This window comes from Diceros bicornis, chromosome 5 (genome assembly GCF_020826845.1).
Source record: "Diceros bicornis minor isolate mBicDic1 chromosome 5, mDicBic1.mat.cur, whole genome shotgun sequence".
Classification (NCBI taxonomy): Eukaryota; Metazoa; Chordata; class Mammalia; order Perissodactyla; family Rhinocerotidae; genus Diceros; species Diceros bicornis.
Genome location: NC_080744.1, coordinates 39834214 through 39861964, shown reverse-complemented (window position 1 = coordinate 39861964; position 27751 = coordinate 39834214). Strand labels below are relative to the sequence as shown.

Genomic DNA, 27751 nt, shown 5'->3' with positions numbered 1-27751 from the left:
TAATCAACGTGAGTTCCTGCTACTTAGTTTGGCTTGGGGTTTGTTGCATTTGTACTCAACCCTGTCTTTGCTGTCTTTTCAGGCCTCGCCTTGGAGTGACTCTTCACAAGGTTGTGGTTGCAGGAGCCCTCTACCTTTTGTTCTCTGGCATGGAAGGGGTCCTCAGAGTTACTGGGGTCAGTATGGCGTAATCTGAGTTTTGTGGTCAGTTCAGATGTATTCTTTTTGTCTTGAGAGGGTGAAGTGGAAATGTCTGTGGGCTTTACTACTTCTTTTAAGTCACCTTTGGGCTCTGATTTTCAAAATGTATGTCTAATTAATTTTTTCTTATTGATTTATCTATTAGAGCTTTATAAATTTAATGTGTGACGAGGAATGAATGCTTTCCCAGCTGTCCCCAAATTGCTGCTTATTTAGTTCCTCCTCCTGGACAGTGGGCTCCATTCTTATATAAGTGGCAAACATTGTAATCATGCACTTGCTGGTTAATCTAATTTGTGTCTTAAAGTGACAATGCTCTTTGCTTAACTAGCACTTGACTTTCAAAGGCTTTCTTAAAATGCATCTAATTAAGTTTCTCATTTTTCTCGAGAATTACGTTAATTATACCCTTTGCCAGGGAAGGAAACCAAAGCACTGAGATATAAGTGATAAAGAAATTTATGTTAGGGCTGGATTAATGGGAAAAAGAAGTGGGCCTCTGTAGGTCATTCCAGTTATTTTTCTTATTTATTAAAAAAATCGCTATGTGCAATAACCTGTTAGATTCAGGGTGATAAATGCTATAAACTTGACTTTGCCCTCAAGAAAACTGGGGTCAATAAGTTTTGCAGTAAATTGCCCCTTAAGTAAAACACTTTATGGATGCAAATTTGTTTTTCAAATCACACTGTCCTCTGTATATAGTTTCCTTAGACTTTTAGCAACTTTAACTCTCTGTCAATTTCATTTTCTTTCTTCTGATGCTGTAGTATTTTTCTTATCCCTTGGCTCTAATAGTAAACCTGGCCCTCTCAGCAATTGATGCCTGTATTATTTTATGGATATCCTTTCAATAATGTTCTGGTGACTGGGTAATTAGGATTTTATAATTAGTGTCTTATATATAAACTTATGAAAAAAAGTAGCATAGTTTTTGGGGCAAGAGAGGTACTTGCGTTACATTTTATTTTGGGGTGAGCTCTTGTTTGTAAAATTATATTACAATTCTGGAAATTAGTTATTCTTGGTATATGAATGATACAGTAATTTTAAATATGAGAAGGATCTTTTTAGACTTGTACCCCAAAGCACAATGATAGGAAATGAGGGGATGGGATGGGGTCTTAGAACACCATAGTTTTTGGTGTGGTCACTTCTTAACGTGGATCTTAGCACACTAGGAACTCTATGGTGGTTGCCTTTTATTAGTTGGCAGCATGTTTCATTGTATTGAGATTGTAATTGACAGTTGGTATGAAATGCTTACAGCTGTATATTGTACGTGATGGTTTGTCAGAAGGGAAGAATGATATAGGTGCCAGGTGCTAGTCCTTTTTATTTTCTTTCAGTTCAAATGTAAAACCCTCCAGATGATTAAATGCAGAATCGTGTGCTGGTTTCTTCTCTGTGCCTCTCTGGATGTCTCTTTTTCACCACCTGTTTTTCTTTGTCTGCAGGCCCAGACTGATCTTGCTTCCTTGGCCTTTATCCCCTTGGCTTTCCTAGACACTGCCCTGTGCTGGTGGATATCCTTCTCATTGGCTTGTTTGATGGCGGTCCATTTTCTCCCCTTGGAGATGGGTTTCCATTGATCTTTCTGCAAAGAGTTTTTACCAGTTTTGTTAATTACTCCTTAGTCTGAGGAATAGGGTATTTTCAGTCTAACAACTTGAGGGCTCAGGTAAGCAGTTTTTTTTGTTTCTTTGTGTTTAATTTTTAAAATTGCATCAGAAGTTGGTGACTGTGGAATGAGCACAAGATAAAAGCTTCTGGCTTTTTTTTTTTTTTTTTTGTGAGGAGATCAGCCCTGAGCTAACATCCGCCAATCCTCCTCTTTTTTTTTTTTTTTTTTTGCTGAGGAAGACGGCCCTGGGCTAACATCTGTGCCCATCTTCCTCCACTTTATATGGGACGCCGCCACAGCATGGCTTACCAAGCAGTGCGTCGGTGCGCGCCCGGGATCCGAACCAGCGAACCCCGGGCCGCCGCAGCGGAGCGCGCGCACTTAACCGCTTGCGCCACCGGGCCGGCCCCTGGCTTTTCTTTTTTTAAATGAGCATTTCACTTCGATTTTGGACTTACTTGTGCACTCTCCTTAGTGTAGAATCACTGGCTGCTCTGGTCCTGCTGTTTCTTTCAGCCTCTAGCAATTATTAAATGCTTTGAAAATTATGAAAAGATTTTGATTCTTAAAATGTGGTTTCAGGAACTACCTAAGGTTGTTTGACTCTTAAAATTCTATGTAGGTTTAGTAGATTTTAACCCTTACAGGGCTAGGTGTTTTGTCCCCTCATTCAAAAACTGACTTGGGATTGTCTGAATCCACTCTTTGTAATAAATATTGATTCATTTACAGGCAGAGTCACCCAACAGATAAAGTTTTTATCTGAGTAATCTTTTTCTTCTGTTTCTTAAAATTAAGCATTTGTTTATTAGGGACTTGGCCTTTTGAATGAAGGATTCATTCATTCATTCATTCATTCTGGACTTTTATCTTTTTGGGATTTTTTAAAATTTGTTTTGGTTTTTGTGTATTTGGTCCTATGTGTAATTGTGCAATCTTATTGTCTTGATAGACTTGACTTTTATGAAAAGCTGCATGTAAACAAAATTGCAATTTTGTGAATTTGAGTGGATTGTCATACGTCAAAAATGTTTGAAATTGAAGTGTCCTGAGTCTAAATAGTCCAAGCTTTTCTAGGTCGATATCTTTCAAGTGTGCTTTGTGAACCTATACGAGTATTGGGAGGAGTGGAGAGAGGGAGTTGGAATGTTCCATACAGTAAGATAACCCAATGATTAGGTAGCAACTAAGGCTCTGTTGAAGGGCAGAAGCAAACTCCAACTCACTTATTTTCATATCTGCTTCTCATTCTGAAAGTTGGACATGAGAGCAGATACTGTCTTTGGTAGTCGTCATTTCCCCTCATATCTTTCTGTGGCAACTTCTGCTTGGGAGTAATGTTCTGAAAATGGAGACTCGTTGCTTTTAGAGCCTAGCTGCCTGGGATTCTCAGCCAATTGTAATTGTACGGTCATTTAATTCAAGATAGCTCAGGCAGCTGATGGCAGGTTCCTTAACATGGCATGAGGGGACCGAGTGTAGAACTTGGGGAGGGTTGTAGGCCTGAGTGTATGTATGACCCTAGCCTGGATTAGCTGGGACAGTGAGAACAGAGCCACTTAGCTTAAAGGAAGAGACAAGATGATATTAACTCCTATTCCCTTGCCTGTTACTCAATTTCATTCCATTTGTCTTTCTTTTTCATCTTTGTTTCTCTAGAAAGCTTCTTCTTGTCTTTATTTCTCTCTCTTTTTTATATTTTTCCTCTTTTTTCTTCTTACTTTTTGCATTCTTCCTTTATCCTGGTTCTGTCTTCTCTTCAAGTCTCATTGAAAATGGAGACTTTCTTATTAATCATGATGAGGCTTGGAATGTTTGAGAGATTGAGAATGAGAGAACTGTAAGGACTCTGGGATCCGTAGCTCTATCAGTATGACCTCAGTTCCTCAAAGAAACTTGAGGATTAATTTACTAGCTTACTGTTTTTTCTGAATGTTGATTTCCTTGACCTGCAAACACATATTTATTAGCCTGACTCAAACAATGAAGCTCTTAAAACTTCGGAGGAACATTGTAAAACTCTCTTTGTACCGACATTTCACCAACACGCTTATCTTGGCAGTGGCAGGTAAGTCAGGGACTGTCTTCCTGCTGTCTGAACGTGTTCTTTTTAGAACAGATATTCTTACCCTGAGAGGCCATAGGTGGGATCTCTGAAATTACAGAGAAAATTTTGTGCATTTCACTTGGAGAAGGCGTCTTGAACTTTTGTCAAATTCTTAAAGGGGTCTGTGGTTCAAAAAAGATTAAGAACCACTTATTTTAATAGCTGAAAATAGACCACATATAATTTCAACTCTTAGTATATCCCTCTCCTGTCTGAATTCTTTTTTTTGAGGCAAGTTAGCTTGAATGCCATATAGTATTTAGATTCCTTTTAGAAGACATTAATGCTTATTTGGTTTCATTAAATAGCTATAGAATTTTAGATCGGGGTACATGGCTATTATATTGCTTTTATCTGTGTCACTAAGCCTGCATAAAATACAGCATTACATAGACCATAGCCACAGTAGGCTAATTTGCCTGCCTTTTGGCCCTTGATACTGAGAGTAGTGAGGTCTGGCCTGTGATTGGAACCAACAACTCTGTCTTGCAGTCATTTTATCAACCTTTTTTTCCATCTGACCAGCCAAAGAAAAATTAGCATTGCTATACTAAGGATAAAGGAAAGGAAAAAAGTTATATTACTGATAATGCTGGAAAAAGCCATATTTCTAGTTCCTTCTTTTCCAGTTCTCAGGGTTACTGAAGTAGCCAGATGGTAAACAAAACTAAGTACAGAAGGGGTTGACAAGAGTACGTATCATGGGCATTGCTTATAATAGTTAAGTAAATTTGTATTGAATACATATGTTAAAATAACTGATAGAAAATGCTTGTTACGTATTGGGGGTTAGGGATGTGTGGAATTCCACTTAACCAGAATTGGAGAATATAATTAGAGTGTAAACTGATATTGATACTCTGACCAGGTTTTTCATTTCTTGTTAGCATCTATTGTGTTTATCATCTGGACAACCATGAAGTTCAGGATAGTGACTTGTCAGTCGGTGAGTTATAAACACATGCATTTATGAATAGTGTACTGTTTTATACACAGACGATGATGTTGATGACAATGGTAAGGTTCGTACCTTGTAAGAAATTAGGGCTAGGTCTCCACTGTGAGGGTCAGAGTGTATCCCTCCTAAGTATTCTTTCTGTATTATCACGGTGCTTGGTATGGTAGGTTTGTTTTGTTTTGGTAGGGAGGTCTGACTGTAAATCCCAGTAGTGGGGGATTATAAGTGATAACCATAGTCTGTCATAACCCAATCTTGCCTTAACTAAAAATTTTTGAACAGGAAATCCAGAGTCCTAAACGTGAAGTATGTGTGAATAATGCTAATTTGACTAGCAGCCATATCCTTAAGGTCTGAACACAAAGACTGTGGCCAATAGCATTTCTTTGGCGGCAGCTACGGCTCTGTTTTGGTAAAAATAAATAAAATGAAAAGTATAAAAAATAATAAGCTAATGTTACTCTCTCTTACCCTGTTTTAAACCCTTCCCTCAAGATTGTCAGAGCTATAATGAAGCACTGACAAGTGCTCCATTCAGTTGCCGCCTTTTCTTAGCAACAGTAAACACTACAACGGAAGAGTATCCCCAGCTAGTACAGTGTCTAGCACATAGCAGGCTCTTGGTAAATAAAAGTTGAATGAATAAGTGGTTCTTGTTCTATGCCATGGGCTTTGTGAACAGTGTTAAGATAATGTGTATAAATTTTGTACTTTTCCCCCTTTTGGTAGGATTGGCGGGAGCTGTGGGTGGACGATGCCATCTGGCGGTTGCTGTTCTCCATGATCCTCTTTGTCATCATGGTTCTCTGGCGACCATCTGCAAACAATCAGAGGTTCTTGGACAGTTCTTATTTATGCTGCTAACCATTGAATGTCCACGTCATCAGTTAGGGGTGGTTCAATGGATGACAGTGTCATGGCCTGTCGTAGAGTGGAAGGAACCCTCACTGGGTCTGGAATCCAGAGAAATGGGTTTCTGTCTCAGCTCTCCTAGTAATTTGCATTGTGATTTTTGGCATGCTGCCTCTTTTCATCTCTCTGGGCCTTAGTTTCTTCTTCAGATAATGGGGAATCGAACCAATTGATGGGAGGTCCGTTTCAGTTGTGACGTCTTCTGGCATATGTGTTACCCATAAATGTTTATGTGGGTACATAAGGGAGCGTGCCTGATGTACTCCCTAGAATCCTTTGCTATTGGGTCTTTGATCTTTAATAAAAAATTTAGCTTGTTTAATTCTAGGAAAACCTTATCAGATTTTGATTAGAATTTAATTGAATTAATGGATTAATTAGGGAAATTCTATGTCTTTTTGATCATTTCATCCTTGAATATGGTATCTCTCTCCATTTTTTTAGGTTTTTCAATGCTACAGTTACATTTTCTAACTTTTATTTAAATGTTTTTTTAAATTTTATGGCTCTTATGGGTACAGCCTTTTGAAATAATACTGGTGGCTTTTCCAAATATGTAGGAATGCTGTTGATTTTTGTATATTTATCATATCCATCAACGCTCCTTTGTTATCTTGTTAGTTCTGATAATTTCTAGGTTTTCTCATTAGATTGGTTGTTATCTAAAGTAATGACAACATTATTCCTTCCTTTCCAAATAATCTTGTTGCTTCATTTCTGATTCTTGTGCTGGCTAGGCCCACCTGTATAATATTGAATTGGGGCAACAAGAGGGGGCCTCCTTATCTTACTCTGACTTTAAAATAAATGCTTCTCAACTATCATCATTAACTTGGATATCTACTGTGCATTTTTGTTAGTTACCTTTTAAAAGGTTACAGGTGTTTCCTGTTATTCCTAACTTACAAAGATTTTTTATCATGAAAGGAGATTTAAAAACAAGGTGGAATGAAAATCATGGGCAACAGTAAGCACAGAGTGAGTTCAAAGCTAACGCAGTCTAGGAATTACCTGTCTGGCAGCTGCTCTGCTGAGTCTCTTGGAAGTTGTGAAGGAAAGATATCTGAGATGTAGCACACCAGGCCTCTGACTTCTCAGCTCCCCACTTGGAAACTGAGATTTTAAATTGCCTGGAACACACAAGATCAGGACTTCCATCTCTTAACTACCAATTTGAAGGCTGAGTTTTTAAATTTCTTAAGAATTTACTTACCTCTGTGTGATACATATGCTTGTAAATGAACATTTATTGAATGCTTACTGTGTGTCAGGTAGTGTTCTAAGCACTTTTTGAAATGACTTATTTACTTGCCAGAAAACCCCTCTATGAGTGATGTTTACTGTCCTCATTTACAGATAAGGAAACTGGGGCACAGAGAATAAGTAACTTGTTTGAAGCCACAGGTATTCTGTGGCTGAGCTTGCACTCCGAGTGTGGTCCTGTCCTGCTTCTCCCTTGCCAAAATAGGCCAGCAAGAGCTTTCTGAAGGGGAAGAGCTATTTTATTATTTACTAAACTGATTTTATGAATGACTGTCACTGCAGTTTCAATACTTAGTCCCATAAAATCCAGATAATGAAGCAGTTTTTGTATTTCTCTAATTATCTTACTTCTGTTCTACCGTTGTTCTGTCAGGTTTGCTTTTTCACCATTGTCTGAGGAAGAGGAGGAGGATGAGCAAAAGGAACCCATGCTGAAAGAAAGCTTTGGTGCTGATTAAAATTCACCTTTTATTTGTTCTTTAAATATTCTTTTCTGGTTTTTAGAAATAGAATAAAGCAAGTATAACATTTCAAGTATCAAAATCAAGATACTTTGATATAAGTACAATGTTTATTATTTTCCAAGTTTGTTGCTCAGTTTGGTGTGTGGTGAAGTTAGGGAGAAGCAAAAATAAGAGTATGAATCTTAAGGTCAAGCTGTGGTAAATTCAGTAAATAATTGCACATTAAATGTCCAGTTTGCTCACTAGAGATGAGATGAAAATTTGGCTTTGAACTTTCCAGCATAAATGTAAAGATGGAGAAACATCTATTGTATAATTCAGTGTTAGTAAGCTTCAAATGAAGCTCTGAATCAATTTTTGCAATTATTGCTGGTCTATTGACATAGTTAACCAATCCACTTTTTTTTCCTTTTACAGAAGGAATGAAAATGAGAAGTACCAAACAAGAACCAAATGGAAATAGTAAAGTAAACAAAGCAGTAAGTAGGACTTCTTTGCAGTCTTGTTTGCTCTGTCCTCCAGCCCTTGGGGAGCTCAGCAATTATGTACAGGCCTTAATGATGTTTTTTACCTATACTGTAATTAAGCTTGGTTTATAAATCTTTTAATACGTATTACATTTACTTTTTTTTTTTGTGTGTGAGGAAGATTAGCCCTGAGCTAACATCTGTTGCCAGTCCTCCTCTTTTTGCTGAGGAAGATTGGCTGTGGGCTAACATGTGTGTCCATCTTCCTCTACTTTATATGGGACGCTGCCACAGCATGGCTTGATAAGTGGTGCGTACATCTGCGCCCAGGATCTGAACCTGCAAACCCCAGGCCACCGAAGCGGAGCATGCAAACTTAACTGCTATGCCACTGGGCCGGCCCCACATTTACATTTTTAAATGTACAGACAGCAAGTGATTCTAGGTCTAGGACCTAGTAATCTTTAACTACATGGTGTGGTACTATGTCCTAAAAGGTACCAGACCAGTCTGTTGGTTCTGTTTAATGGTTTTCATCAGTAAAGTCATAGCCCCATTAATAATTGAAGATCTTTTTGTAGTAAAGATCAAGATTTTTTTCAGTCAGCAGTTGTTTGGTGTTTTCTTTTAGAGTTATGCATTCACTCTTTAGAATTTATTTCAGTTTTAAGGAGTTAAGCTTACAGGAAGCAAACTCTAGGTATTAGACCATTGAGAAGAAAGTACTTAAGGATGTAGGACATCATTTTATATTTCATTTATATAGTTTTTTAAATTATTTGACTTTTCTGTTAGCAGTCCCATTTGTTATGTAAATATACTACTTCAGACTGACAAAAGATAAGTTTAAAGATTTTGAGACCTCTTTAGATCCTTACTTGAGATGTATTATTTGGTGCATTTTAGTAACAACTGGTATTTATTTGTATGTTCCCAGCAGGAAGATGATTTGAAGTGGGTAGAAGAGAACGTTCCTTCTTCTGTGACAGATGTGTAAGTTTTTGAATCATTACCACAAGAATCCTATTTCAAAGTTAGTACTACTTTTATTATTTTAAATGAATGAGCTGAAGAGCATACTAATGAGAATGCTTGTAGTTAACTTTAGAAGTAAAAGATTAAATTACTTAAAAGAATATTTAAAACATTAAAAAGATGTTAAAAAATAGTTAAAGATTAGGAATGATATACAAAAAAAGGAGTTTGGGATTATTTGTTCAGATGACATTTCTGCTTAGAAAGATTCAGTTTTCTAAGATAGATCTTCCCCAAATCAGTGGGATAATCCTTTTGGAATTTTTAAGTTTCTTTCCATGGCTAGAATTTAAACTAAATATTGGTCCTGTTATAATGCAGGACATGTTTCGTTTTTCCTATACAATTCCAGTAACTCTGATTCTTGTTTTTGTATTTGCCTCCTCCCCTTCCCCTTAAACGGTCATTAATAAGATGCCAATTTTAGATAGTTACAAAAAAAGCTTTAAATTGAATTCATTATTCCACTGTCCTTATGAACCATTTATGGCTTTAATTTACGTTGTTCATTTTGGTGTTTTTCTCCCTGCAGAGCACTTCCAGCCCTTCTAGATTCTGATGAGGTTAGTAATCAAATCATGTGCATAAACTATGGGTCTGGTGACTTAATAGGGAGTCATAAGTCCTCTCTTCAGGGAGATCTTATTTATTTGACTCAGTAATGGCCTGAAAAACTATAGTTGGTATAGTTGAAAAAGGATGAGAATAGAAATACTAATATTAGAACTCAAATATTCAAGAATGTTTCCTTTCTGTACATGTCCTCCTTTTCCAAAGTTATGTAGTCAGACTTGAGAATGTCTTTGTTTAAATTTGGTAGCAAATACCTTACTCTCCCACTCTCTAGTTCCTTTGTCTTTAAGAAATTCAAATTTAACCCTTATCTAATCTAGGCAAAAATAATAAAGAAAAGTATTGAGAAAGGAATACAGTAGACCAAAACAAAATATAAGTTATTTTAAGTTACCTACTATTCAGTGTTATCTGTCTCGCTGTCTTCTTCAGAAAATAAGGATTATAATTAGTACCTCTAATATTTATGTTGATTTTTAGTCTTTTAATATGTCTCCATACAGTTCATCTAGAAGGCTTCACAGTGAAGTCTTCTGTAAGAATTGCAGTATGAGTTCCTGGGAACTAGTTTTGGACATTTTCTGAATATTAGGTTATTCTAGAGTCTCTTGATTTCAGAAAGCCTTTTGAAAGCATCTGCCCGATTCTGACTCATTGTGTTGGATTGGCTGCTAAAAAATGGTTTGTTCCTTTCCCACTGATGTGCTGTGTGATGCAGCACACAGTGTCAAATTCCTTAGCTGTCCTGTGTACTGAAGCAGTTGAGAACTCCACCATTCAGAATTAAACCTGTGTAACACTTCGCTTTCCTGGTGTATTTTGCAGTTCCCAGAACTCCCTCTTGGGGTCTTCTTCTGCTAATAATTTGCCTTCAGGGCTTCCCTTTGGCTTCAGCTCTCCGGCCACACTGTGTTTCAGCCAGAGGGGGCTGAGTATGGGAAACCCAGTTGTGCCATTCATGGGAATACAGGTTTACTGTAGTACTTTTGGTAGCACTGACTTCACCCATCTGTTCATATGTTCCTGTGTGAAAAAACTATTCAAGAACTGAAAAAGAGGTTACATGAATTATAAGAGAAACAAGTTAAATAAGGAACCAAGAATCAAAACGGCATCAGACTCCTCAGCCGCATCCTTGGAAGCTAAGGATAAAAGAACAATGTCTTTGAATTCTGAGGAAAATAATTTTCAACCTAGAATTCTATACTCAACTAAACTATCAATATGAGGGTAAAATAAAGATGTTTTTAGTTAGACAAGAAATAAAATAATTGACATCCTATGTGCTTTCTCAGGAAAATAGTAGAAAATGTTCTTCACAAAATGAGGGAACTAAAAAGAGAAAGACTTGGGATCCAAGAAGTAAAGGCTCCAACACAGAGAGGCCAGGATAAATCCCCAGGATAATGATGTAAGAAACTCCCAGAGTGACAGCTGGGCAACAGGCTTGGAGAGCAGCCAGTCCAGAATGGAGCAGCAGAATAGAGAGCTTCAGGAGGGGTATTTCTAAGAAAAAAGTGAAAAGGATAGATTATCTGATATAATTGATCATATTGAAAAGGGATTTACAGTTCTGTCAGAGTTTGGGATAAATTTGTGATACGTACTTTGCAAACAAAGCAAAGGAAAAATGAAAAAAACTATTAACTATTAGGTAAAAAATTGCATAACAAAGGAAATTTAATGGTAGTACAATTTTCTTATTTGAGATGGCGTTGAGATCTCAAATAAGAAATGGCATACTGTAAATATTATTTTATAATAAGATGTAATTTTTTACATGATTTTTTAAAAAATTGTGGTGAAAAAACATATAAAATCTACCATCCTAACCATTCTCAAGTGCAAAGTGTTAACTATGTGCACATTGTGGTACGACAGATCTCTAGAACTTTTTAATCAAATGTAATTTTAATGAATATTTTTCATTATGAATATATACAGTTTGTATAATTCTATATTTTTGAACGCTTAATTCTTTCTGTATTTTGTTATAATTCTGAGTGTTGCAATAGAAATGCTTGTGGCTAAATCTTTGCCCACATCCTTGATGATTTCTTAAGTTAAATTCCTGAATCAAAGGAAATACATAATTTTATTTAAACTTAATCTTAAGTAAATATTTGTTTAATCATCTTAATTGACTCTAAAATATACAGTTCCTTTTGATTTGTGGTTTGTGTGATTTGTATCCAAAAGGCTAGAGATTTTGATTCAGGAAATCTTGGATGGGGCCTGGACATCTGTATGTTTCAAAATCTTCATAGATGGTTAGGAACCATCTCTCTAAATGTTTAATGAACATAAACAAGTACTTGTGGAAAATGTGTATGTGCATCATCTATGTAGAAGATATTTGGAGTGTAGACCATTTAAAATTAATATACTTAGAATAAACCTTTTTTTCCCCCTAGGAACGAATGATCACACACTTTGAAAGGTCCAAAATGGAGTAAAGGATGGGAACACGTGCAGTTGAAGATGGCTAGTATCTGGGAAGAGATCAGCTTCTGTGTCAGTCTTCTACACTGCTCCATGGGATTAAAGGAGGCAGTGACATCCTGATCTGTTCCTTGATCTTTGTGCATTGGAGCTGGCGAGAGGTGTCAGAACAAGGAGGACATCTTATTGAAAACAAGTTCATAGGATGAGAAAAATCAACAAGTTTCTTATTTACCACATTGATGCCCCTTTCCCTCCCATACTCTGACATGGATGTTTATGCAACTTATGTATGTTGTTCCTGAGCCTTCTATAATGTTTAAATTGTTTAATATGTCAAACTAAAAAGTTTAACATCTTCTAAAGAACTGTGACATCAACACCATAATACGTAATCTCCAGGAGCAACTGCCTGTAATTTTTATTTATTTAGAGAGTTACATAGGTGATGGGGGAAATTGTTAATTATCTTTCCGTTTCCTGGGAAGCCAAGGTTACATCTTGCAGAGGTAGTTTTGAGGAAAAAAGAGTCCTTCTGAGTTAAGGAGCCATGGTTCTATCAATGATTAAAAGAAAACAAAAAAGAAAAAAAAAAAAGAAACTGTTACAGTATGATTCAGATCATTTAAATAAGCAAAATCAAGTGCAATTTTGTTTACAAATGGTGTATATTAAAGATTTTTCTATTTCAGATGTACTTTAGAGAGAAATATAAGCTTAACTCTTTTGACATCTGCTATTGTGACACATCCCATTGCTGGCAATGTGGTGCACACTCCCAAACTTTTAACTACTGTTTTGTAAGCCTTCGAGGGCGGCACTGCGGAGTCCCAGGCAATGCTTTGTTTGCCTTCTGCCATTCACTGGGTGTTGCACTCGATGCAAAGAGGCACTCCATCTACATGCTTGTGAGTGAGCACCCTGCTACAGGGACTAATGCTTCACAAGCTAATACAAAGGAAACTGGTCCTTCTGGCTTAATTTAAACAGTTTTTCCTGCATGAAGTAGCGTGGAGGCCCTGGACTGCTGCTCATCCTTTAGATTGACTGTTCTTGTATCTGGTATTGGTTTAGAGACTGTTTATAAGAGACATCACAAGGTGATGGGATTCATTGGAAGCACTATATTTCTGTTTTGATGGTTTTGTCCAATTTTGCCTTCCCAAGATTTTTGTTCTACATAGAAAGTTCATGCCACTTTTTAATATAAAAAAATTTTAACAAAATTAATATATTTTTCTCATTTTTTTTCTCAGACCTTCCCTAAAGACCCTTCTTTCTCTCAAACTCTCTTGTGGGAATTTTCCTTCCGTGGTTTTTATTCTGTCTTATTATCCATTGAAACCAATGACACAATCTTCACTAACTCATACTATAGTGAAAGTGTTTACATTTATGTAACATTTCTCTAATAGCTGTTTGCTGTGGTGGTTTTTAAAAAAATCACCTAGGCATTCTCTCTAAGGAACAATATGAAGAACTGACTATATTCTCAGGTTAACACATTAGCAAAAGGCTGGTGTCATATGCTTCTCTTTTTCCTTACTAAAACTTAGCAAGTGAATAATTAAAATGCAGCAGAAGAGTTGGTCAAATATTTTTTGACACTGGTTAGATGTTGACTTGAGACTAGGAAAAAAACCGGTAATGTGTTAAGCAGGCGTGCATACAAATTCTGTAGCCCGGGACCTGCTTCTTTCTGCTTTCTCTTATGGCTTCTTATGTTACTGTGATTGGATATAGTGTTATCATTTCTTAGAACAGGTTCAGAAGAAATTTATAGTTTTACATTGACCTGTTACCTTAGAGTTTACATTGTGTATTTTGGTCTTTGTCTTTGGGCCTGGAACTGCTGGGTATTAGGCCTTCTTCCAGCACAGCAGCTGGCAATTCTAAATTTTCAAGGTGTTCAGTTTCTATGGTGAAAATCAGCCATAACACAAGATTTGTTTAGCAATTCTTGTGTTTCTTACTACTAGAAATTATTTCATTTGATTATCAGATACAGCATTCGGTAAAGATGGGACAATATTCCTAATTTACAGATGAAGAAACTGACATTGTGTAAAAATAAAGTGACCAGGGCCAGTTTTTTTAGTTCATATCACAGACTCCTTTTTTTTTACATTTTTGCTTTAAACCTTAAATGCTTCATTTTATGACCTAGCTGCTGTTTTCTTGGGGGGAAGTTGCCAGATACAGATGATTCTTGCAGTGGTTCTCAAAGTGCATGGACTCACCTTGGGGACTTAGTAAAACAGACTGCTGGACACCCGACTCCAGAGTTGCTGATTCAGTAGGGCTGCAACAAGGCCTGAGACTTTGCATTTCCAACAAGTTCCCCGATGATGCTGATGCTGCTGGTGTGGGGAACCACTGGCCTAGAACAACCTTTAAAATGGAAGGGTAAGGTACTTGAACTGGTTGGGATTATTACTAAAACCACCATTTATCGAGTGTTTAGAGTGTGTCAGACGTTGCTAAGCGCTCACCACGCTAGTAGGTACAGAATGCTACCATCATTTTGCAGAGAACAAAACTAAGGCCTCCGGAGATTAAATTTCCTAAACGTCACGGCCAAATTACTGAATGGCAGATTTCCATCCCAGATCTAACTGACGCCAAAGCCCGAGTTCTTCACCACCACGCGACCCTGCCTAAGGCAATGCTAATATTAAGATCTTTTTCCTTCCCCGTTAACCCAAGGCTACTCCGGCTCCCCAGCGTGAAAATGCCCTAAGCACCAGGCGGTTCCTCGAAGGTGCGTTAGAAGCCGGGGCGGAAGGGGCGGGACCTGGGCTGCGGAAGGGGCGGGCTTAGCCCAGCAGGAAGTCCGGTGTTGATGATGGCTCTGTTGCCGAAGGCCCTGTAGCTGGGGGTCGCTGGCCGCTTCCCGGTCGGCTCTTTCCTTCGGCCGGTGCTGGCCGCCAGCGAGCCTGGCCCAGCACACTCCGGATGAGACTGCCGGGGCGTCTCTGTTCTCGCCGCCATGCACGACGCCTTCGAGCCAGTGCCGATCCTAGAAAAGCTGCCTCTGCAGATCGACTGCCTGGCTGCCTGGGGTGAGCCGAGGGGCCGAGGGCCTAGGCGGGGTCAGCGCGCGAGCGGCCCGGACCTTTCACGAGGCTAGGGAGGTGGACAGGCGTCTGGCTGTGTAGGCTCCGGTCGGACGCTGTTGGAGAGGGGCCTGGGATGAGGAGGGCAGAGCATTGCAGACAGCACGGGCGGTGGGGCTGTTTGGGCCATCCCCAGGGACCCAGCCGTTTTAGGGACGTTCTACTCGCCCTTGTTCTCGGTGCACAGTTGGAGGTTAAGCTTTCTGTATGAGTTGTGCTCAGCTTTGGCTCATTTCGATTCCCAAGAAGTCTTTAATTTGGAGGGACAAAGAGTGGGAAGTTCTCAGCCTGCCAGGGGCTTGAACTTGTCCAGATGATCGTGGTGTTTTCTAGGTGAAAGACAGACCTTTTCTTGGGCATTGAACAGGTTAACACCGTATGCCTTTTTTGCCTTACTGATCACTCATCCTTCACTTCTCATTGCTGTAGGTAACTCACGTTGTTACTTTAAACTCAATCTAGCCAAGTGGTTGATTGCCTTCTATTCAAAGTTCCCAAGTTACCTAACTCTGTAGGTAGAAGAGCATCGTTCCAGGCTGTCATGAAATCTAACCCATAAAATTTGCATAATCCTTTTGGGATTGGCCAGTGCAGAAAGCAGGGTCAGGCATCTCTTGTATGCCCTGGGATACACATGGTTTCAGGGATCTAAACCTTGACTCTTAACTGTGAACATTATGCTCTTATCTGTGAGTGGTTGCATCTAATAACAGCCACCAAAGACCAAACAAATAATTTCAGTCTTTCTTGTTAATGTCCAGGTCTTAGAAATCCAGGACCATAAGGTGGCTCACAACCCTAATCAGATCTTACAGTGAGCTAGGTACCCATGATGGGCCTAGTGGAATCTTGGTGGTGGCTGGCATCTTATGCATCCTCTGTGGGCTGTGTCACCCAGTCAGCCTTGCAGAGTTCTTCACTGCCTCTTCAGTAGGGTGCTTTCAAGAAAGATCTTCATGTTAATGTCTGCCCCTCCTGCCTTTAGCAGCCCTGGGCCTCTTTAAAATCATACCTCCACAGTAAGCTGTCCTGGTCCTTTGGGTTAAGGAGTGAATCTTGCTTCCTCCAGATAGCTCAAGAAAAACCTCCATTTTGTGTCATTAAATGTTCTCAATAAAAATTAAAAATAAATAGAGAAGGAAAAAAATTAAAAAATGAAAGACCCAACACACTACACAAAGGGATTCGTTCCCCTATTTCTTCATCAAATATGTATTAAGTACCTGTATGGACCGGTCTCTCTGCTAGGGACAGGAATACAGGCTGGATTAAGAAACAGTGCCTGGGGGCTGGCCCCGTGGCCTAGTGGTTAAGTGCTCGCGCTCTGCTGCTGGCGGCCCAGGTTTGGATCCCGGGCTCGCACTGACGCACCACTTGTCAGGCCATGCTGTGGCGGCGTCCCATATAAAGTAGAGGAAGATGGGCATGGATGTTAGCTCAGAGCCGGTCTTCCTCAGCAAAGAGAGGAGGATTGACATGGATGTTAGCTCAGGGCTGATCTTCCTCACAAGGAAAAAAAAAGAAACAGTGCCTGTGCTCCTAGGACACGCAGTGGGACACAAAGACGTATGAACAGATTATGATACAGGTTAAAGGATACTAGAGACATATGCTGCCTATTATGGGAACATGGAGGAGAGGTACCCAACTCAGGCTAGGACATTTGCTGCTGCAAAGGATGGATGGGGCTGCTTACCACACTTTACTTAGCTTGTTAGAATCCTTGGCTCTCATACCCTGTGGGACTAGTAGTACCCATATCTCAGCCTCTCTCACCAACTCTGCTTTGTTGCAGAAGAGATTCCCTGTACCTGTGCTTTTCAGGAACATTGTTTTGAAATGGTAGGTAGCTTTTGGCCTGCCTTGATCTTCAACCAAACAGGAAAAATGCCCTTTGCCTCCTAGGATGCTATGGTAGATATTGGGCTACAAGAGGATGCTTACTGCCCCTGCCTCAAAACTACTTTATTTTCAGATTTTAGCAGCATTATTGCTATTTCTAGGCATTACTCCTTTTATCTACGCTGTACCCTTAGGTGGAAAGTTCATCCAGGAGCCTCCTGGGGCCAGATCATGCAGGGCCGGACAAATTTGAGCTGGAAAATGTCTTAGAGATACCATAATCTATCTCTTTGGAAATGGAAATGATGAGGATACTGATGATGATGACTTCTTCCTAAACTCTAGAGTTGTAGAATCCAGCTGCCTTTTCAGCATCTTCATCTGGATGTCTAGTAGCACGGCCAAGTAGCAGTTCTTGATTCTGCTCTCCCAAAACATGCTTGTCCCCTTGTATCTCACATCTCAGCAAATGGCGTTTCTCTTTACCCATTTGACTAATGCCAAAAGCCTTGAAATCATTCTTGACTTCTCTTATTCTCTTATACACCACATCCAGTCCATTAGCAAATCTTGTCTGCTGCATCTCTAGAATAAACGTAGAATCCAGTCACTTTTCTCCATCTCCACTATTTCTACTCTTGGCAAAGGCACCATCTTCTCTCATCTGAATTACTGTAGTAGTCTTCCATCTGCTCACCTGGTGTTTGCCATTGTGCCATTTTTAGTTTTTTTATCTGTGCAGAGGCAGAGTGATCCTTTGAAAACTTAATCTAATCACATCTCTCTTCTGCTCAAAACCCTCCCATAGTTTTCCATCACAACTAGAATAAGTTCTAAAGTCCTTACCATGGCTGGCTGCATCTGACACGATTAGGCCTCTGGTTATTTGCCTGACTTTGTCTCCTTTGCTCTTACCCCTTGCTCCTTTCTGGTGCTAGTCACATGGTCTTCCTTGTTCCATGAACGCACAAAGCCTGTAACTACCTCGGGGCCTTTGCACTTGCTGTTTCTTTTGCCTGGCACTCTCTTGCCCTGGATATTACATGGCTCATTCCTCATTTCATTCAGGTCTCTGCTGAAATGTCACATTAAATCAGCAAAACCTTCCCTAACTATCTTATATAAAAGAGAATGCCACGTCTACCAATGTGCTAGTCTCTTACGCAGCCTTATCCTTCTTATCATGGATTGCCACCTCATACTGTTTTATATATTATTGTCTCTTTCACTCCATATTAGAATATAAATTCCTTCATAGCAGGAACTTTGTTTTGTACATTGCTTTATTTGTGGTGCCTAGAACAGTTCCTGACTCATAATGGGTATTCATTAAATATTTGTTTAATTAATAACGATATTACTAGTAATAGCTTTCATTTATTGAGTACTAATTTGTATTAAGCTTTTATGAAATAATGAAATAATAATAAAAATAATTAAGCTTTTATGAATAATAAGAAAACTCCATTTTGCAGAGGAAGAACCTGAGAATTTAATTAATTTTTCCAAGGTCACATATCTAGGAAATCATGTCTGATTCTAGAGCCTGGTTCCCGAACTTTAATGTATATACAAAACCTGTAAAAAAATGCGGATTTGTGTGTGTGCGTGTGTGTGTGTATACACAATCATATTTACTTATATTATTCAAAGAAACAGTGGAAAGAAAACAAAAATTACTAAAATGGTTACCTATAGCAGAAAGGAGAGACCATGGTGGAGTGGACAAGGATGGGAGCTAGACTTCTCACAGCTTTAGCTGTGGAACTGTGTAAATGTCTCATATAATAAATTAAATTTAAAAATGCAAATTTCAGGGCACCACTGCAAAATCACTGACTCAGAATCTCTGGGAGCAGGGCTCAGGAATGTGCATTTTTAAGAAATCCAAGCAATTCTGATGTGGCTACTCAGGAGCTTATGTTTTGAGAAACACAGTTCTTTGCCCCATGACCCACAGAAGGGAAGTGACCACCAACTTTCATCTCTGTGTTCCCTGCAGTGGCCAGCATTGGGCCAGGAATGGAATTGTTTACCACATGAGCTTAGACTGGGTTGCACTGTTGGACAGAGCTTCATTAGGGTAGTTATGAGCAAGAGGGCCAAGCCTCACTCACTTCCCAGGAAGGATCAAGTCCAACTTTGTGGCTCAGGATTAGGCCATGAGGAATTTTCTAGGGCTGACTCTTGTTTATTTATGTGTGTGTTACCCATTTGTGTAGTGTGTTCCACTTTCTTATATGCAGTGTTGAGTGAGAAGGGACTGTCTACCCTGTGCCGTGCCTGCTCTGCAGGCTTCTGATTCTCTGTGTTTTGCATGCATGGCTGTGTTAATATGATGACATGTTGTAGAACGTGGAGGCCCAACATGGGTGAGGTCCTCTGGCTACCTGAGCCCCCACTGACTTCTGTAACCAAATCAAGCCTCTTCAAGGTTCTGTGCCCTGATTACATCTGGATGATACACTGTTTTTCCTTATAAGTTGGAAGATTAGGAATGAGTATGTATGTGATGCTTTCACTATTTATAAGAAAGTTGTTACAATACTTTGCATATATGAGAAATGCATTTTTCATTAGCACCCCCAAATGAAAGTTTGAGAAGGGTCAAATAAAATTTCAATTAAAAGAAATTTTTTTTAATTTCAGTGAATTTATCTGATTCCATTTTATGACCAACGGAGTAGGCATTTGATAAGAAACATCTATTGGCAAATAAACAGTTCAATAAAAATGGAAAGTAGACTCTCAAATGTCATGCCTAGGAGTTTGACTTCCTGTTTTGGTAGTGCAGCTTCGTGAGGATTTTTTTAAGCCCCAGTGTGACAGCATTGGAGGTCTGCCCTAAGTAACCAACAGCAAACATGGAAGGCCATGTAGAGTGAGACCAGTTGAGGCCATCACAGGGGTCCCTGGAGAGACTCGGGGAGAGGGCTGTTGTGAGGCACCTTGTAGAGGTAAGATGGGCAGGCCTGGGAGGAAGCTGAAGCTGTTAAAAGATAAAGAGAAACAGTGCCTGGCAGGGGTCTGGGAGGCAGAGTGGAGAGGGAAGGATGGGGAAGATGGTCAGCATTACAGTGGCCTTTTGATTATAGATTTGTATGTATGTTATAAGTGAATTTTTAAAAAATTTCCACTTTATTTTATTTATATCTGAAATATCAGTGGGTGTCCTCAAAATGAACTTTAATATTGCCAGTTGCTTGATATAGCGATATCTATGTAGAGTTCTAAACCTAATGTCTTTTATGAAGCAAGCATTGTGAACTGAATTTGTTTCCATGTTCTGCTCCAACATAAATCTCCAGCATTACATTAGAGCTCGTGTTATTTCGGATTTCCACCTATGTCATTAAGAGCACACAGTGTCTTACTTTCTGTGTCCTGCCTCTGCTTTAAAACAAAAAATAAAAGAAGACAGAATCACTCTTTTTCTGGAAGACTAAGCACAGCAACCTGGAGAAATGTTCCTGATGTGGCTCCTGACCTGTTTTTATAAATATAACCACTGCCTTTCAGACAACCTCTGGCCAATACCCATTCCTTTGACCTGGGATGCCTTAGTAAGTGCATCATAGCATGTGCTTAGGGGTCAGACAGATTGGGGTTAGAATCTTGACTCTGCCGCTTACTACATATGTGACTCTGGACAAGTTACTTAGCCCCTAGGCCTCAACTGCCTCATCTGTAAAATGGGGATTTTAAAAAAGGACATACTTCAAGGGATAGTTGTGAGGATTAGTGAAATAACATGAACTGTGCTTAGCATTTCCTGGAACACAGTGCATGCTCAATAAAGCTTATCTATTTGTACCATTATCCAATATTTTATTTTTCAAAGGATCAAGAGAGCTTAAGAAAGGAATGAGTGACCTTTATGTTACAACATCAAAAAGCTGAGGAAGTATCTGCACGTGCTTAACTTCCCTTAATGATTTAATATAGATCTGTCAGAGTAATTGTTTAAATACTTTTGGAACCCCTTTATTTTTAGCCTAGACCAGTGTCTTCCAAAATGAGGTCCCTGAACCAAGAGTGTCAGCATCACCTAGGAACTTGTTAAAAATGCAAATTCCCAGGCCCACTTTCAGAACTACTGAATGAGAAACTGAGGGCAGGGCCCAGCAATCTGTTTTAACAAACTGTCAAATAATTCTGATACACATCAGGGTTAGTAATCACTGGCCTAGACCATCTTTTTTCTTTTTTTTATAAGAGCTTTGTTTAGATGTAATTGATATACCATACAATTCACCCATTTCAAGTGTACAATTCAGTGGTTTTTAGTACATTCACAGAGTTGTGCATATATTGCCACAGTCAGCATTTTCATCACCGTAAAAAGAAACCCTGTACCCATTAGCAGTCACTCCACATTTTCCCCCAAGCCCACCAGCCCTAGGCAACCACTAATCTTTCTGTCTCTATAGATTTGCCTGTTCTGGACATTTCATATAAATAGAATCGGACAATATATAGCCTTTTTTGTCTGGCTTCTTTCATCTAGCATCATGTCAGGTTCATCCCTGTTGTAGCATGTATCAGTGCTTCATTTTAATGGCTGGCTAATATTCCGTTGTATGGTATGCCACATTTTGTTTATCCCTGCATCAGCTGATGGACGTTTGCCTTGTTTCTACCTTTTGGCTATTACAAATGATGCTACTATGAACATTTATGTACAAAGTTTTATGTGGACATATATTTTCATTTCTCTTGTGTAAATGCTCATGGGTGGAATTGCTAGGTCATATGGTAACTCTATGTTTAATCTTTTGAGAAACTGCCAGGCTGTTTTCCAAAGTGACTGCACCATTTTATATTCCTGCCAACAATGTATGAGGGTTCCAATTTCTTCACATCTTTGTCAACACTTGTTATTATCTGCTGGACCATCTTTTGAAATAATGAAGTCTGTAAATTTATTATGCTATGGCACTTCTTATTTTCCCTAAAGCAAAATCATTAAACATTCAAAAGATGCCTTTGAGTTGTTATTGCTAAGATTAGATGCCTAGTTTCATATTTATACTATCCATTTTATGATTTTATAAATTTCCATCATATTTTTGGTCGGTTTAATTTTGGAACAATGAAGCCAGGGACATTTTTTTATTCTGTGATATGGCTAGCCTATTAATTGTTCAGTAAATACTTTGTTGACTGGTCGATTCTCAAACATTTCTTGAATATAAACATTCCTTAGGGGCCGGCCCCGTGGCTTAGCGGTTAGGTGCGCGCGGTCCGCTACTGACGGCCCGGGTTCGGATCCAGGCCCGCACTGACGCATCGCTTCTCCGGCCATGCTGAGGCTGCGTCCCACATACAGCGACTAGAAGGATGTGCAGCTATGACATACAACTATATACTGGGGCTTTGGGGTAAAAAAAAATAAATAAAAATTAAAAAACAAACAAACAAAACATTCCTTAGCTTTGCAAAACACCTGCTATCAAAAGCAACTCATTTTCTTGACCCTTTGATTTCTGATTACAAGCCCCAGCTAAAGAAATAGGGTCTTACTAAAGCCCACGGACCTTTCTCACGGCTGTTTTCTTTTCCAGAGGAATGGCTTCTTGTTGGAACCAAACAAGGACATCTTCTTCTCTATAGGATTCGGAAGGATGTTGGTAAGTGGCAGCTTTCCAGGACTGAGCAAGAGGTGGCTTACTGCTCATGTAAAAAAAGTTTTGATAGTCGACTAGTATACAACTGTGAAATCAGTGATTCCTGGGTCATTAAAAGAGTGATTGGGCTTTGGGGGTAGTGCAGTGGGAAAGTGGGGAGAAACGTGAGAATCTCCGGGGTTTGTTGTTTTTTTTTAACACTATATCTAGCAGATGGGGCTGGATATCTCTCCCCTTCTCACTTTTTGGGAACTCACTGTCAGAAATAAGAAATATGACTAATGGGAATAAGATTCTTATGTAAATGGTGTGGTGATAGGAAACAAAATTAGGAGTCATTGATTTGAAAGATCTTGTTAACTTATGGGGGCTAGGGTAGGACAGAGAGGACCTGGGTTTGAGTCCAGCTCTACTTCTCCTTGGCCGCATGACTGTGAGTAGGTCCTTTCCAAAGTCAATTTCCTCTTCTATAAAGTATCTCTCTCACAAAATTGTTGGGCTCAGATGCAAGGACTTTGAAAACTAAAGCTCTAATCAAGTGTCACTTTGTCTGTGAAATGTAGAATAATAACTAAAAGTATTTGAAATTTATTCTGTTAGAGTATCCTCTAGTGGGAAAAAAGGTACCTCACTCCTGTTTCCTAATTTTATTTCTGTGCTCTCTCAATGGAAAATTGATATGTTTGGGTATTATACCGTGGAGCTACAGAGTCTGTAGAAATCTGCCGTTAATGCCAGAGTAGGTTAAACCGTATGAAATTGTCATTATTCAACCATATTAGAAAAAACAGAATTTCATAGCTGTCAACCTAATAGCTTGAGATAAGAATGAAAATAGAGCCTTCTCTTTGGAACCTGGATCAAGGGTAATGTTGGGAAAAAAGAGCATTTTACTGGTGTATGGGAGGCAAAAAATTCTTTTTCCCTCTACCCAGCCTAATCTCATTCGCTGGGGACCTGTAAATTAGACTGACAGATTAACAAGAAAAAAACAGGTTATTAATATGTACATCACACATAGACATGAGAGTACTCAGTGATGAGGAACTCAATGAGGTGGTTAGAACTTGGGCGTATATAGCATCTTAACAAGCAAACAAATTTTTAGAGAAGCGATAAGATAAAGAAAAGGATTTTGAGATTCCAGGGTGGCAAATTATGGGAAGGCAAATATATGGGGGAAACTAATTGAAGATAAGTTTGTTATGTAGATTCTTCTGGTCTCTAGGCTGATAAGGATCTAGAGTTGTCTCCAGTGATTAAACGCTGTACTTCCTGGTAGAGAGGGGAGAGGGGGATACCTTTGTAAATTTATGCCCTGTTTTTAGGCAATTTGGGGAGAGCAGAGAGCTTCCCTTGTGTCTGCTTTTTCTCAGTTGCCTACATCTCAAAATAATCCTTATGCCAAAGTAGCATATTTTGGGGTGGCATATTCTGCTACCTTTCGCTGGTACAGTAGGGAAAGAGGAAGGCCCCTGGTAAGGTTCTGTGGTGGGATAAGAACAGAAACTAGAAGATCAAAACAGAGAGTTTATTTCATTTCTAAGTGTTTCCACTTTCCTTTAAATCAGGAGTCAGCAAACTTATTCCAAAAAGGACCAAATAGTAAATATTTTAGGCTTTGCAGGCCCTAAGCTCTCTGTCAGGACTACTCAACTGTGCTATTGTAGCAAAAAAGCAGCCATAGACAACATGTAAATGATGGGTGTGGCTGTGTTCCAATAAAACGTTATTTACAAAAACATGCAGAGGGCTGGATTTGACCTATGGGCAGTACTTTGCTGGCCCTTGCTTTAAATTTTTAGTTCCCAGAGCCAGAATATTTGTATTCTGTGGCATCTGCCCAGTCTGTAATTTAAAAATTAAGCTTGCCTTGGATTTTATTCAGCATTCAATAACTGTGTTTTGACTATCATCGGTAGGCTCAGGTACTGTGCAGGACGGGGAGATAAGAAAGTCTAATATTCTTACCCAAAAAAGATAATTAGTTATTTGTGCCATCAGATACTAAATACTATGATAAAGTGACTTGTTTAGTATATCATTTCTTTATAAGTGGAGAGGAATTGAAAACTAGACTTTTCAACATAGTATAGACTCAAACTGGTAATATTAGTGTTAATCTGACTTGGAACCCTGATGGTGACTGCTCCTTGCCCTGTTGATCAATTCACCACGTGACCTTTGATAAGTTAGTTAGTCTTCTTGGGCCTCAGTTTCCCCATAGGTAACTTGAATAGCAATATTAACCTACCTTAGACAATTCGGAAATCAAACTCTGATTAGAAACTTCACTTCTCCCTAAATGCTTAGAGAAGAGTTCGGTTCTGGCCTAGTTCTGGTCTGTTTATGGGCCAGAAATAGACCTGGGCCACTGTGAATCAGCCATAGAACTAACTTGGTTTCTAAATCTGAGATATTGCAAACCTAGATAGGGCTGCAATTAGATTCTTTCTGAGGAAAGGGAGAGAGTAATAAGATGTCATGGAAAGACTAGATTAAGGGGACTGGGTTCTGACCTGATCTGAGCCATCTCCTTTGAGCTCGTAAACATCTCTAGGCCTCATTCTACTCATATCTTACACAGAGGGGTTAGTTAGTTGTTTTTTCACTGACACTTATTGACATTTGCACTGATGGTACAAAAGAAATGGTAGCTGAAACTGCTGGCCTGTTAGCACAAGTTCAAGACAGTGGTCAGCAAACTTGTTGGTACCAAATTGTACTAGTAGTCATTGTGTTGTTCTCCAGCATGCACTCACGGTGGTTTTTGGTTTTGGTTTTTTAAAGCCAGTTTCACTTAAGAATGCTCTTGGTGAGGTGGTAAAAATTATTAATTTTATTATATCTGGACCTTTGAGAACACATCTTTATTAATAAACTCTGTGATGTAATGAGAGGTACCCTGCTATGTTGCAGGGTAAGAAGCATGATGGTTGCCTGGGGGAAGAGTACTTATGTGATTGAGTTATGAGGTGAACTGGCCACTTTTTCATGGAGCATTATTTTTGCTTAAAGAATGACTGACAGACAGTCTATGGTTTTTCAGACCATTTGGGTATTTGGTAGATGTTTTCTCAAAAATGAACAAAAAGAATCTATCACTTCAAAGAAAACAACTGGCAGTATTTGTTGCTAAAAATAAAGTTAGAGCTTTCAAGAGGAAACAAGAATTGTGGGAAAATTGTATCCGCCCCCATGAGCTTGACAACTTCTCATTACTTAAAGATTTTTTTGATGAGCTTGGGGGTGATAATGAGTGTGATTTTTTTTTTTTTATCCTATAACAAAATGTGCCAACATTTGGAAAATCTGTGTAACTCAGTGAACCAATATTTTCTAATGCATGAAGCTTCTAAATCATGCATGAGTAAAAGATCCATTCAAAGTGTAAGATAGACCAATGGACTTTAATCTAACAGAAAAGATTAGTAATAGGTTTCAGATTTCATATTGTAAGAAATTCCATTTGTCAAGTTTTGATATAGTATCAAAAAAGAAGATCCACAGTTATCTGAGAAAGCTATTAAAATATTCCTCCCTTTTCCAACTATGTGTCCATGTAAAGACCGATTTTTGTCTTATACTTAAACCAAAACAACATATCAAAACAGATTAAATGTAGAAGCAGACGTCAGAGTCAGCTGTCTTCTTTTAAGCCCAACAGTAAAGAGATTTGCAAAAATGTAAAATAATGCATTTTTTTAATTTAGAACAAATAGTTATTATGCCTTAAAATATGTTATTTATGCTAACATATAATGGACTTATTACTGTTATTTTAAAATGAGTTAATAAATACATGTTTTTAAAATATCTTGGTTTTAATTTCTAACATGGTAAACATTGATAGAGATAACCCACATAAAAGTTGCAAGGTCTTCAGTAACTTTTAAGATTATGAAGGGGTTCCTGAAACCAAAAAGTTTGAAAATCTCTGCCCTAGATAATTCTGCTTATACAGAGAATTGTTAGAAGTAATAATAAAGCCCTTTTCAAATATAGAACTCTTTTCAAGCAGGAAGTGGCTGAATTATTTTTTTTCTTGTGAAATATAATGGCAGAATACAGGGCATGTTTCTGAATCTCCCACAACTTCAGGGCCCCTTCTTCATCTCCTCTGCTGAGGGACACGTAGAGGAATTGAGACCTGCTTTGGTGGCATGGGCCCTTGTGGGGAGTCTCCACTGACTTCCGGGGGCAGGGGCACAGCCAGCTGTGGGGAGCAGCCCGTGGGCAGCAGTGTGTGAACAGTCTCTCCGTGAGCTGGGAGGCAGGTAGCAGCGGGTGGGCCCTGCACACAGGCTTTAGAGTCGGCCCCGGGTTTGCTTCTGGGCCGTCTCACTCCACTGCCTAACTGCGTGACCCGTCAGTTCCTTCAAATGTAAAATTGGATAATAATACCTACTTCTTGGGGTAGTTGTGAGGTTACAGAAAATATATATAAATTTTTAAACCCAGAACCTGGCACCTAGCTATTGCTTAGTTAATGATAGCTGCTGTTATTATTATGATAATTATTCTCTTTTTGATTCTTTGATGACTTTTGAGGCTGAATATTTTTGCCATCCAGCAAGGCTGGCTTCGCATGTTTTATGGTGTATAACTTTCTTCCCCTTTTTTGCAACAGTGCCAGCAGCTGTAGCATCACCTGAAAGTGGCAGTAAGTGTAGGTGTATTAAATTGCTTTAGCTCGGGGGCTGGTGTTGAGTGTTTGCCCTGTCCCGTGATGCAGCACATAGGGTAGCTGCTGGGATTCAGTTGGTCTACATCTAAGGATGCTTTGGGCTGGGTGTCGTTGCTTGGGCTCTTATATGTGACTGTTACTTTTTACACTCTGTTTTCTGAAACGCTTTGCCAAGGTACTATTTTGTAGGGTAAGATCTTCAGACTCACGAGTACCTTGCAGTCTCAGTAAACTTCTGTGGTGTGATCGTTTCTGCTAATGCCAAGTGAAGGTGCATGGAACCCTCTGGTCTAAAATTGGAGTTGAAAGCAACTTACTGTGCTTGTTGACTTCAGATTTTAGAGCTCCAACTAATGGTCTTTTAGGAATTTTTTAAGATTCACGTAGGAGAGCAGTATGCAGCAGCATTTTTTGTTCTAGTTGTTTTTATGTG

At 39.0% G+C, this 27751-nt stretch overlaps 2 protein-coding genes across 4 annotated transcripts in view; both read left to right on the top strand.

The window, feature by feature from the left end:
• The window catches only part of TMEM87A (transmembrane protein 87A), a 37310-nt gene extending 24038 nt beyond the window's left edge, over window positions 1-13272 (top strand). The window contains exons 11-20 of one of the 3 annotated variants that reach the window (XM_058541341.1): window positions 83-176; window positions 972-1043; window positions 3785-3893; window positions 4820-4878; window positions 5620-5723; window positions 7439-7512; window positions 7947-8008; window positions 8934-8989; window positions 9564-9594; window positions 12019-13272. In XM_058541341.1, the coding sequence (XP_058397324.1) occupies window positions 83-176; window positions 972-1043; window positions 3785-3893; window positions 4820-4878; window positions 5620-5723; window positions 7439-7512; window positions 7947-8008; window positions 8934-8989; window positions 9564-9594; window positions 12019-12060 (703 nt within the window). In that variant the 3' untranslated portion in view covers window positions 12061-13272. Of the gene's footprint in view, window positions 1-82; window positions 177-971; window positions 1044-1658; window positions 1728-3784; window positions 3894-4819; window positions 4879-5619; window positions 5724-7438; window positions 7513-7946; window positions 8009-8933; window positions 8990-9563; window positions 9595-12018 lie in introns of all 3 variants that reach the window. The other 2 variants (XM_058541343.1, XM_058541342.1) reach the window with 2 other exon arrangements.
• Window positions 13273-14892: 1620 nt separating this feature from the next.
• VPS39 (VPS39 subunit of HOPS complex) overlaps window positions 14893-27751 on the top strand; it is a 41652-nt gene continuing 28793 nt past the window's right edge. The window contains exons 1-2 of the mRNA XM_058541340.1: window positions 14893-15108; window positions 22569-22634. Coding sequence (XP_058397323.1) covers window positions 15036-15108; window positions 22569-22634 — 139 coding nt within the window. The 5' untranslated portion in view covers window positions 14893-15035. The remainder of the gene's footprint in view (window positions 15109-22568; window positions 22635-27751) is intronic.